At 34.8% G+C, this 12,447-nt stretch overlaps 2 protein-coding genes across 2 annotated transcripts; one reads left to right on the top strand and one right to left on the bottom strand.

Moving 5' to 3' along the window:
* Window positions 1-1,291: 1,291 nt before the first annotated feature.
* Window positions 1,292-5,759, bottom strand: LOC113496452 (inactive pancreatic lipase-related protein 1-like). Its single transcript, XM_026875677.1, has 6 exons — window positions 5,657-5,759; window positions 3,945-3,996; window positions 3,412-3,560; window positions 2,821-3,063; window positions 2,153-2,498; window positions 1,292-1,484 (listed from the first exon to the last, which is right to left on the bottom strand). Exons 1-6 carry the CDS (start codon window positions 5,703-5,705, stop codon window positions 1,427-1,429), a joined length of 897 nt encoding a protein of 298 aa, XP_026731478.1. The 5' UTR covers window positions 5,706-5,759; the 3' UTR covers window positions 1,292-1,426.
* Window positions 5,760-9,618: 3,859 nt separating this feature from the next.
* On the top strand, window positions 9,619-12,347 carry LOC113496451 (pancreatic triacylglycerol lipase-like). The gene is made up of 6 exons (XM_026875676.1): window positions 9,619-9,726; window positions 10,091-10,223; window positions 10,514-10,662; window positions 11,008-11,256; window positions 11,536-11,869; window positions 12,077-12,347. The coding sequence occupies exons 1-6, from the start codon at window positions 9,675-9,677 to the stop codon at window positions 12,132-12,134; spliced, it is 975 nt and encodes a 324-aa protein (XP_026731477.1). The 5' UTR covers window positions 9,619-9,674; the 3' UTR covers window positions 12,135-12,347.
* Window positions 12,348-12,447: the final 100 nt, after the last annotated feature.

Here is a 12,447-nt window from a genome sequence, read left to right on the forward strand (position 1 = left end):
TTCTAAAGGTAGACAATGTTATATCGCGTTTTATAGACCAATCCTCTGAGACCTTGGGCTTCTTTTTTCGGAGTAAAACGCTAATGGCTTCAACCCACCGACGTTTTCCGTCTGTAAAAATCCTGGGACCCTTCAACTGCCTGACCAAGAGCTACGGGATCGTCGCGCAAGCTCTTCACGAATGGCTGTATTCGCCGACGCCTAGTCAATATGACTTAAGTCTTGTTACGAATAGAAACCCTTAGAAATACTGGAATGAAATTTGACTTTCATTTCCTTCAAGACTAGTGACCATAACCTTCATAAGGCGATATCTTTGAGCGATCTAGTTACTAGTCAGTCAGTGTAAAATAAACAATTCAGTAATTACAGATTACGATATTGACGACGATGATAACCTCAACAAATATTAAATAACAAACGAAAATTACGAAAACAAGTAGGAGGTAATATCGATAGGAAGATAACAAAATCTATTCAATGAACTATTAATTAATCAATTACGTAGATTAAAATGTGTCGCTGACTTGACCGTTATCTTTAAAGGTTGGATACAATTCCTTCACGATTTTTTCGTTCACGAAGTGGTATAAACGTAAAAGCCGTTGCTTAACCACGACCTCTATTTTTAGTTCTCATAGCGGTCGAAGAAATGCACCATCTGGGAAAATCACAACTTTCTACCTATACAAGTTCAAATAGCTGATGACGGGTGGACGAAAAGACAATGATGCCTCAGTAACAGGGTTCCGTTATTAAGGAACTCTCAAAAATCCATTTATCTCAAACCATCTTTCAGCTCTAAAGCAGACCAGCTCCATGTCCCCAGAAACGGGAAAAATTTCAGATTTTTAAAATTTCAGCTCGTTTAGGAACCCAAAAGTGGGTCATTTGACTAATGACGAAAGGATTAGTAAAAAATGTGACAAATAGTTGTATTAAGTGAAATAGAAGGGATGATGTACCTAAGACACGATATCAGGTAAAGCTATGCTTGACGCGGTTGGTCCGTAGATAGGTGACCATCTATGTCATAACGAGTTCCTCCGTGTTTCGAAGGCACGTTAAAATGTGGGTCCCGGCTGTTATTCCTACATCTTTACAAGAAGTCAGAAGTTTGAAAAGTCTGACAACCAGTCTTACCAAGGGGTATCGTGTTGACCAGGTTTACTGGGTTGAGGAGGTTAGATAGGCAGTCGCTCCTTGTTAAACACAGGTACTTAGCTAAAAAGGCTAGGCCAATGATGATGTAATAATGTAAACCCAGGTCCGTTTTAAATAACACTCAAAGTTATTCATTCTTATCAATTTAATTACATATTTTTGGTTTGGTTGGATTATCTCTTATATACATTGAGAAACAATAAATTAAATTTATTAAAAAAACATCGCTTTTGTCATTCAATGTTTATTTTTCATAAAAACCTTAACCCTGGGCAAAAGGCTGCACCATGTTGGTCTTGAAGCTGTAGACGCCAGATGCTCTGCAATGGAAATATAACACAATTTAAACATATTAATTAAAATAAAAACATGAGATTAGTACAGTATTATTATGTTTATATATTTCTGATTTGTCGTCAAAGGTTTTAATGTAAGAAAGAAAAGTTGATTGACTCTGTTCGAGCTAAGTTGTCATTCAACGTAAGTATTGGGTGAAGTGAGATTTTCGTAATAAAAATCAAAATGTAAAAAAGAGAATTTGAATATCATTTTTCTATATTACTAGCTGACCGAGCAAACGTTGTCTTGCCGAATACTTTCTTTTTCTAGTTGTATGTATTTTTAATCATAAAAAAAATACAAACAAACAATTTTGTCCAAAATATTAAATTTTTCTTTTTCGTGTGAGCTAGCCCTTATCTCTTAGGGGTATGAAAAATAGATGTTAGTCGATTCTCAGACTTACTGAATACGCGTATAAAATTTGGTAAAAATCGGTTAAGCCGTTTCGGAGGAGTAGGTACGGTAACTAACATCGTGACACGGGAATTTTATATATTAGAAGAAGAAGATATCTAGTTGCAAACCCTGGAATATCATTTGAGATTTTTGAAAAGACTTTGGGTATCATCAAGTTATCTACTTCTAGTTGACATTGAAAATTATCATTGCATCTGTAGGTACTACAATATCCAAAAGAATCTCTTACCCGGTCTTAGACTCTAGTCCACCGAAGACAGCATCTCTGGCACCAGCGCATTCCTGTGCAATAGCTTCTTCATAGTTTTCACATTTAGTACCAACGAATTCGTTGTCCTCAGCACCCCTGGTAACGGATTCGGCGTAGAAAGCGATTCCATAGGTAAGGGAGCAAGATGAGTCAATTCCACAGCCGAACTGGTAAGTGCCTCCGTTGGGGTAGAAGTCGATGTCTCCCAGGGGGAAGTCGTAGCCGAGGACACCGGCGGTAGCGTGGAGAACCTCAACAACATCAGCGTCGTCCTTGTTCAGGATCAGAGGGTTGTGAGTCCAGCCATGGAGGGAAGGGTCGATAGCTGGAATTGAAAATCAGAACTAGGTTAGAAATATGTGCTTCTACTGTTACTGATAGTGTGGTTCAAATGTGGAAAAATGAAGGATAAAGATAGTCTCAGAGCATACTGTAAATATATTAATCAAGATTATTTAGTAAAGGAGCTTGATTGACCGAAAGGGTTACCATGGCCCTGGTACATGAAGGGAAAAGAATGAAAGCTGGGTGGGTTTCAGTCTGACACTTCCTTAGGCTAAACCAAAAGCAGAAGGAGTCATTCGATGATTTCCCATCCAAAAAAAAAAAACAAATGGTTATTTATTAAAAATACCCTTTCAACTTACCAACAATGTAAGGAAGGTTCCCGATAACATTTCTGCCGGCAATTCCAGCAATGTGTCCGCCGAGGCCGACGCCGACGATGCGCACTTGACTCGGCATGTATGAGAAAGACTGGGACAAAATGTTTATGAAGTCTGCGATGACCTTGCCGACCTGCTCGGCGTTGGCGAGGCCTTCGGTGTACATGGAGGAAGCCTTGCTCCAGTCCACGGCGAGAACGTTGACATTCTCGGCCTGTAAGTGACCTAAAACAAATTTTCTGATAGTAAAAGTTGCACTATCACTATATTTTCTTGATTTTCTTATGTTTTTATTTCCTGCATAAAACACTTAAACGCTCTTACTTATCAAAGATTGAAAGTATTGTCTAGAATTAGTTACTATAGTTGTGAATCTAAATGTATGTTTGTAATGAAACAGTTTTAATACTAAATTGAATAGCCTCTATGTTGCCATTTTCGTATCGACATGTTTTAACATGTTAACTGACAGCGATATTTCCAATAATACTTAAAGATATGAATTCTGAACAAGAATAAAACACGCAAAATACTTAACAGAAGTTAACAGAAGTTAAGTATTATAAAGGTTACCAGTAACGACGAAAGCGTTGAAGTTTCCAGTAACGTCCTCGCCATTGCTGTGGACGGTGATGACGGTGTTCACCTCTGGATTGAAGAGACTTGCAGCGAGGATGGAGTTGATCGAGGGGAATATCGGCTGGCTGACTTGTGGGTTCGACCTGAAACAAAAGCCGAGATTAGACAAATATGCAGAATGCACACTTGGGCACATTATTTGTGTAATCCAAGCTACGGGTGAATATTTGTTTTCTTTTTTTTTAGGATTTCTTACCCAAGCTCCAAAAATGTTCAAACGGAATTCAACTGCTGTTATATATACCCATGTCTGTACATGTAAATTTTGGTCCGAATATCGATTCATGACACAGCAACCAAGGATGTTGTGATGTTGTGCCTTGTCGGTATATAAGTGTCTACGTTTGCGCACCATATGAAATTCGTTTTTACTTCATTAATGTTATTGGTGCTTTACGAAGTTTTAAAATATATAAATATCTGATAAATACTTTATTAGGGTAAGTAGATATAAGCTGATTTCTAACCTTGTGAACAAGTGGAAAATGATGTCGGTCGGTCCCAGGGAGAACCCGTTTGCTGAAATGAGAAAAAGGATGTAATAAGTTATTGTGTTTTTGGTCAAAAACTAGATTTAGATTAATATCTACAAGTAATTCATTTTATTGAGTGCATGAATAGCCGAGTGGTTCAAGTCGTGCGTTTGTGTGATCCACGAATGCTTGTCCTGTGTCTGGGTAACTTGAATGTTTATCATACTCCTAAAGGGTACAAGGCTTCATTGTTTTAGTGCGAAAGAAACAATATGTTTAAAACATTACAATAAGAAATAGGTATAGTAAGAGTCGTCATTGTATCTTTCTTTATGGTTAATCTTTATTGTAAAAAGGCCTAAAAACAAATAAAAATCGATAAGATAGATAGATAGGGATCGTCGAGTATCGTCAGCAACTTGAGAAATAGAAGGTGGCAAGGAATTGACAGACCACTGAGTTGGTAATTTTCTAGGAGTACCCACAGAGATTTTGAGTAATTATCTTATTCTTTCCCGATCTAAATGACAAATTAATGTTTTATAAAGTTATGATCGACGTAAAAACCCAAATAGTGTTATCTTGCGTATATTTGTAAAGAGGTACTAGCCATATAATCAGTGAGAAGCATTAACTGGGATTAAGATTCAATGAATAATATTCGTAGCATTTTATTACGGTTGTAAATTATTGTATTTAAGCCAGATAAGAACTATGATATTGTTTCGTTGTTTATTAAGAGTTTGGTATGACCTACTATAGGCTTATTACAAATTTAAAAGGCTGGCTGGCACAGGCCATTTTCATATCTTACTTACAAGCCTAATTTAACTGCTGTAGGGTTGTGTGTAACAATTAAAGAGGTTTTGTCGATAGTCAATAACAAATAATAAAGGATTAGGCTCGATGGAGAGGAAATGTCACAACATTGACTAACTTTGCAAGCTTGATAAGCTAATATAGCATGAATTACAGTGTATTGCCACACACTGGCGAAACGCGCGTTTTTTCGGAGGCTGAGATTTAGTCAGAACGAGCCTGACACCACCAACTTCATTGCCATATATGTAAGGAACATTTCAAAATTCTGACAGGACTCGAAATTGCGGCTATCTGGCGTACTCAGAGTATATTCTTAACATAAGCTGTGAATACATAATACTATTTTTTATTAAAGATTTATTTTAGATTAATAACTTATAAAAATATTATTCTGATTTTTATCAAAACTATGCACTGCACTGCAACTATGAATGTGTATTAAAATTAAAAGGGAACGATTTTGTTAGTTTCATAGTTAGTGATGTGATTGTCGAAAGGTTCATTTATTAATTTGGTTCAATAGCGTTTCATTCCGACAAATATGGACTATGTCGTTGTATTATTTATATTTGTATACCTCCGTGGTAATAAATATAGAGCACAACGCCGTTATAAGAATTTGTTAACGTCTGTTTAAATAAAGTATTATTATGCAATAACGACTGACTGAATACTAGAAACAAAAATAATTAAAAAATAACCAGTACCTACCTAATTCATAACAGAGACTTTACAATTACAGCTATATAAACAATACCAGTCAAAATTAGTTATCATTGACAATAACGAAGAAAGTATTCAAAGTTTTTTCTTAATTTAAATTATACGCGACTAAGAGAAACAGTTTTAAGAAAAAGTTAATAAGTAGATTAAGATTATCGTACCTGCAACAGCAGCGCACAAGACCAAAACGCACTTTCCGAGCGAGAACATTATTGATACAATAACTGTAAACTGACTCAATTAAAATAGCAGCCGACTTATATTAATACTATTTTATCTACGATTATGCCTTCCAGGAATAAGCAGTTAATCCCGACAAAGATAATTAATCTGTGTTAACGCGGCGCGTCGAAAATGTACTATATTTGTAACATCGATAAAATGAGTAAATCCATTTCCTGTTGTTTAAGATTCTTTTATCGGATATTTCGGTTTCCGGCGGATTCTTGAAAACGGATGATAAAAGAAAGTAGCACCGGAAATTTGTGAATAATATTTCCTTTGACAAAATTTTGAAAGCTGTAGGAAGGCAACGCATTTCATAGTTAAGGTCCATTATGTATGTGGACAACAGATTTCTAAGCTAATCAGTTTTTCTGAAGGAGCCTGGATGCAAGATGATAATTATCTTTTAGCATTATTTTACTACAAGAAAATCCAGCACACAATTGAAATAGCACGAGTTTACCTCCATCTATTTCCAGCTAAAGTACCACAAGAATACATACTGTTACTCCCAAATGAAATACCTTCAATCGACTTCAAACGACTCGCTCTTAACGTGAATTATATTGTCTTTCATTTGGCCCTATAAAATTGCTCAGTAATTGTATGTTGTTGTCAAAAAATATTATATTTTTTTTATCAAACGGCCTCCGTACCACCGAGTCTTTCGACCAAGAATTATTTTTAATTGTTTCACGACGACGTCATGTTGTGGAAACCCGGTGTTGCGGCGGCATAGAGCGACGCCTCTCTTGCACCCAATAATATTACCTTAACATGTTGACAGGCCCTATGACATAAACATCTTACTACTCGTATTTGTCAATTCACGTGCCTGACGCCAAAATCCCTTAAAAGCTGTAAAAAATCCTGCTATTAAAAGTTTGAATAAAGTGAGAGCGTATAGGATCCAGACAATGACGGGGTATTTTTGTTTAACTAGACATTTTTCCTTGTTGTATCAGTAACCTTAAGATAACTAAGTCCATCCCTTTTAGGATTCAGCACAACAAAAATAAGTGATTTCAAAATTGAAATGTATTCTTTCAAGTTAGACTACAAAAGCACTTTTGGAACATCCAAAATTGGAAATAGGCAGCACCCCCTCCCCGCATCCTCAGCGTTCTCTTTAGATAATACGGAGAGGTATCAAGTTTATATTAAAGCCAATGTATAATTGAACCGATAATTGAGCATAGTAAACCATTACGTAGATACATTCGGTACCCTCGGAGCGCGAGTCCAACTAGCATTTGACCAGATTTTGTTTAAAAAATATATGTTTTGAAAATCTTTATCTGTTTGTACAACTTATTGCATGACTTATGACGTCAATACGATAATATTTATTACGATTTTCGGGTAAATACAGGTAGCCAGAATCAATCGAATCAAATTTTATAAACTTTCAATTGTTTTATGGTTATAGAAAGATAGTGTTCAAAGTAATTCGGGAGCTAGAGATTAAATTATACGTGATAAACTGATAAACAGTCGCTATAAAAACCTATTCGATGTAATACTGCTACAATTTTTGTTTTTTTTTTCAGTTACGTTACATGTTGTTACAACTTGCAACTTGTGATACATTGCGAAGCTGCGCAGCAGATAATTCTCGCACCATCTAAGCTGGCTTTAAGATTATTTATCAAAAAGCAAGTGGAAATTTGATCAAACAACTAATCCCGGTCCTCGGCTCTGCATAGGGACCAAATTGCGCTACAATACGCTCCGACGGCCATATAGCAAAGTGTACTACTGTCTAATAAATTCATTATTTTCCGATAATTAACCGATATTTCATGATCGATTTCAATGGCAATGTTTTCATAAATTATCTCCAGCTTGACATTAACTAAGTATTTCATCATGTTTCATTGATTCATTGATTCATTGTTTTGAATCTTGATCATCATCAGTCGTTTAGATTTTAATCTCTTTTTATTGTGATAACGTACACATGAATGAGATATTAATTAGTGGAATGCTTTCACTGATATGACGTAAAAATGTAGGAGCTTATGAAAAGATTCATTTCTTTCGACAAATTTTGTAGATAAAAAAAAAAGATTTTAAGGAAATGAAAAGATTGTTCAATAACAATATAATATTAAATGTAATATAATCACAACTCGTGATAAATTAAAAAAAAAGAGAATTGCACGAAGCAACGCGGCAGGTTTAGCAATACAGCATTTTTCATTGAATTTACTTGAATGTATTACCCTTACTATAATGTTATTTTTTATTGGCTTCTAAAAATTTTTGGCTCTTAAAATATTTAATAAAACTTGCTGTTTCATAAAAGGGGAATCACATTATTTATAACATTATGACGACACAAACAAGCACAACATGTATGCTTTTCAAGTATCAAAATTTGTGCAAATGTTAATTTTGCTTTAATTTGCGATTAGTCGAAATTAAAAACAAAACATGCATGAACATTAAAAACTACACGATAAAGGTATTAAATTCAAATATTGCGATAAAAAATAATAATTATGTGATAACGCAGATTGTTAATAATGATAAGAGATAAATTAATTAAATAGCTGGTAATTGCCTTGTTTGTGAATGGGATACAAAGGAAATAGCGTACGTAATCAATTCGAAAACTGAGGGCTCGAACAACTCATGCAAGATCTTCGATAAAAAATCACCTGATAAAAGTCGCACGAGAAAGCATTTAGATAAAGCCACGTTAAATATGATAGATCACTTACACTTGTGATATTATGTACAACTTTTGACTCAGCACATGCTAAATCATGAAGACAACGCGTATTCTTGATCGAAGTACAATTTTACGTATATTTTTTAGTTTGAAAGAATATAATTTGTGTGATCGGGATTTTTTCTCTTTTCATTTAATGCTAGCAGTCACCCGCGGTTTACTTCATGTTTATGTTATTACCTAAACCGTAAGAATGTTTTTATAAGTCGAAAAACAATTAACCTATTACTTATTTTGAACAAAAATCTTTGCTCCTTTCATCAAAATCCGCGAAAGAATTACAGATATCGATACATCCTTACAAAAAGGCGTTTATGATACAATTAGGATTCAAAAGTAAAGCAACAATTATAGTTTTTAAGTTATTGTTGAAGGCGCCAATCACAGAAGACAACTGATTTGGTGCATATTGGAGAGTCACGTTCCCGCTGCTCCTGCCCTTAGTTCCGGGCCTCCCTTGGTTATTGTATTGCCGTCCTATTGGAAAAGTAAGCACCCACATTTTCTCGTGAATACAGTCTTACAGGTTCTTTAATCACAAATAACATGATTCTCAAACAGCAGCTTTCGAAAACTCAAACATAAGCGTATTAAAATTTGGTTAAGTATGTTTGAAATTAGTTTTACCACTGACAGATTATTCCATGTTTGTCCGAGAATGTTAAATTTTCAAAAGATTTATACGAAAGGTGTCAAGTTTCCGTCTATCTGACCGGCATAAAGATTTTTCTGCTTGACGACAGTTATTAAACAAAGAAATATTTATTTATTTTCTAGTCTACACGTGTAATCAGGGGATTGTATCTAAAAAATCGAGGATTAATCAGATAAGATCGTTAATTGAGTTTCCGTTGACATTTACATCAAAATAAATATAAACGAGTACTTAATTGATGTAATTATTGATAATTTCGTTGGAAATACACCCCCAAGAAGTTTGATAACGCATGCACATACCTAATTCGATGAAGGTACTGAATGAAATGAATTTTAATAAATTGATTTTATCTTCAATGAAAAAAGGAAGGTCTGTCAAACTTGGTGGACTGTGTTGATAAACATCACAAAGCATGTCTATAGATAATAGTATTTTCTGGTAGCTTCCTATCAATTAAGACTCAACGAAATAATTCCATAGATAGATTAGCAGGTGTTAGTTATCTTGGTAATCCTACCGAATATCCAAATGATTTAACTAGCACATTTGTTTGGAAGCCATGAAGAAACTAACAGCTATATTCTGCTTATCTCTCGTAGGTCTTGGTTTGGGTGAGTTTTTTGTTTTTCATTTTATAAGCATGATGGATTTTTTTATTGTAAATATTGTTATCGTTTATTTGTTGTTCAATTTTATCGATTATATGTTATTGATGGTTAGCTAATTGCAGTCTATCTAAGATTTGGCATCTTATCAGTCGTATGATTCATTAACCTGGTGGAACTAACATCAAAAATTGCATCATAATTCACCTGATCAAATTATGGAACTGCTTTGTTTTTCGTTTCTATTTCCAGAGATCAAATTACCACGATACCTATTTTTCAATTAAATTTTTAGTTTTAATAATTTCTTACGTAATTAGGATGATGTTATTATTTCATTTTACCTTAAATGTGGCCTGTTATGTTTCAGCGTTCCCAAGCCCCGTGCCTCAAAGCTTAAATCTTGATAACCTAGAAGACTATGACTTATCGAGGAAATCCGACATCAGCAAAGCTGCCAGATACAATCCTGTATTAACCAACGTCTACCATCTGTTCACAAGGTAAAGACGAATACTAGTGAAATAAATATAAAAACTTTATTTCATCCATACTTCCGAAAAAATATTCCGAAAATTAAATCAAACACACCATTAAGAGTTATCCAATTCATATTTTGAAAGAAGGAATAAACTAGTATCGGTGAAAAAAGCATTTGAAACTATTTTTAATTTGGACTAGTTTATTAATTTGTTATTCACATTTAAGCGAATCTTCTAGAAATATATAAAAGGATTAAGATAATATTGATATCTTATCAGAAACGTTAATCTAATTTAATCTATGTTCGCAGAGATAACCCCTTAGTCAGCCAGCCTCTAATACTGAACAACCCAAACCTTTTGCAAACGACAAACTACAGAAGCAATAGAAGAACAATAGTCTTGGTCCACGGATGGCTGGAATCAGTCACTGCTGATTTTAACACTGTTCTTATACCCGGTAAGTAGAGATCTTTGATCCAAGAATTTTGACAAATTAAAGAATCGTGGAATGACTGGAGTTCGACAGTTGTTATAACTGTAATAGTTCTTATGGACACCTTTGTAAGCTACTCCAATGACGTAATTATTTTGCATTTTTTCAAGTATTCGAAAGTTCAACTATTCGAAAGTTCAACTATTTAATCACCGGATATAATATAAATAAGGTTTTATTTGCAAGTATACTATTTCTTATAATAGCAATAGTTAAAAAAGCCAAAAGTTCGACCTCATATTCAAAAAGCTTTGACATTTTTAAGTCTTCTGATCATGAAGTAAATCTCTTTTATCAATTGTTTTCCAGCTTTCCTCGCCGCTGAAGATGTCAACGTCATCGTTGTCGACTGGAGCCTCGGCGCCGCCTCTATCAGCTACCGCACTGTCATCGAGAACACCATTTCTTCTGGTGCAGCAGTCGGCCAGTTCATCAACTGGGTGAACAAGGAGGCCGGTGGCACCCCTGTCATGTACCACATCGTCGGTCATGGGTTCGGTGGGCACCAGGCTGGTATTATCGGCAGAAACGTTGATGGCAATGTTGCTTACATTACTGGTGAGTAGGGAATTTGCTAAGATTTAATGTCTACTTTTCATTATGTTTCATATGACTATTGTCTTGTTTTTTCGGTGTATCCATCATAAGCATTCGTTCAGTATTCAGAGACGCTTACAGATTGTCAGTAGCAAAGATATTAAGAGTCTAAGGGTGATACTTTGCTTTTCGTTTCTTCTTAAATTGCGGCTAATGAATTTCACAAAAAAATATTGTATGGCCTACCGTAAAATACTTGAATTAAATTTTGTATTCTAAAGCTTAACATTCCTGTTCTAGCTCTTGACCCCGCATTCATCGGCTGGACCGCTCACCCCGATCGTTTCGACCGTGACGATGGACAGTACACTGAAGTGGTTCACACAAACTATGGCATCAACGGTTTCTTAGCTGACCTCGGACACGTTGACTTCTACCCCAATGGTGGTATCTCTATGCCTGGCTGCGACTCTCACGCCTGCGATCATGCTAGAAGCTACTTTTACTTTGCCGAGTCCATAACCACGGGTGGTTTTACTGGAAGACAGTGTTTGAACTATTTCGCAGCCATTTTGAACTCTTGTGATTTATTGCCGGGTAGACTGCAAATGGGAGGATTAGCACCAAAGAATGGGTAAGTTATTTTTCATACAATCTGAGTTGTTATAGAGTTTAATATCTTAAGTTTATTAAGTTATTCGGCATCATCAATTGATACACGTTTAATAATGTTATTGAATCCATAACCAGTTAATAGTCATGATATGACTTTGATCATGCTGTTATTATAAATTTAATTTTTAATAATTTAATTTTTAATTAAAATTTTCTTTATTTTCAGGCGTACCGGTGTCTTCTTACTAGAAACCAACCCTTCTCCCCCGTTCTCTCAAGGCTAAAGTAATTAGTTGATGTGATGTCGATTCACGTCGTTAATAGCATCATTCAAGCCATTTCAAAAATATTTGGTAATTTTGAAAATTTCATCTTCCAAAGCTCACAATTCAATAAAAATCTATATTAACAGAATCTTACGCCAATATTTCTTATCATCATCGCAATATTATTTGCATTTGTCATTGCATCAGGAAATAAAGAACTTCTAAGAATAATTTAAAGGCTTTTCCTTTAATACCTTTAATCCAGTTAACCTTATTTTTTTTAAATTAAATACTTTATCGTTGGATTACAAAAGGTTTAATCCCAAGGTTG

The sequence above is a fragment of the Trichoplusia ni genome, chromosome 8 (genome assembly GCF_003590095.1).
Source record: "Trichoplusia ni isolate ovarian cell line Hi5 chromosome 8, tn1, whole genome shotgun sequence".
Classification (NCBI taxonomy): Eukaryota; Metazoa; Arthropoda; class Insecta; order Lepidoptera; family Noctuidae; genus Trichoplusia; species Trichoplusia ni.

What these genes read in the sequence shown, in the direction of transcription:
- LOC113496452 (XM_026875677.1), bottom strand. Translation starts at nt 5,705, where the DNA reads ATGTTCTCGCTCGGAAAGTGCGTTTTGGTCTTGTGCGCTGCTGTTGCA. An exon ending in CAACGCTTTCGTCGTTACTG is followed by an intron (nt 3,064 to 3,411) that starts GTAACCTTTATA and finishes AATTTGTTTTAG; the next exon opens with GTCACTTACAGGCCGAGAAT. An exon ending in GAACCTTCCTTACATTGTTG is followed by an intron (nt 2,499 to 2,820) that starts GTAAGTTGAAAG and finishes TTTCAATTCCAG; the next exon opens with CTATCGACCCTTCCCTCCAT.
- LOC113496451 (XM_026875676.1), top strand. Translation starts at nt 9,675, where the DNA reads ATGAAGAAACTAACAGCTATATTCTGCTTATCTCTCGTAGGTCTTGGT. An exon ending in CAATGTTGCTTACATTACTG is followed by an intron (nt 11,257 to 11,535) that starts GTGAGTAGGGAA and finishes TTCCTGTTCTAG; the next exon opens with CTCTTGACCCCGCATTCATC. An exon ending in GGATTAGCACCAAAGAATGG is followed by an intron (nt 11,870 to 12,076) that starts GTAAGTTATTTT and finishes CTTTATTTTCAG; the next exon opens with GCGTACCGGTGTCTTCTTAC.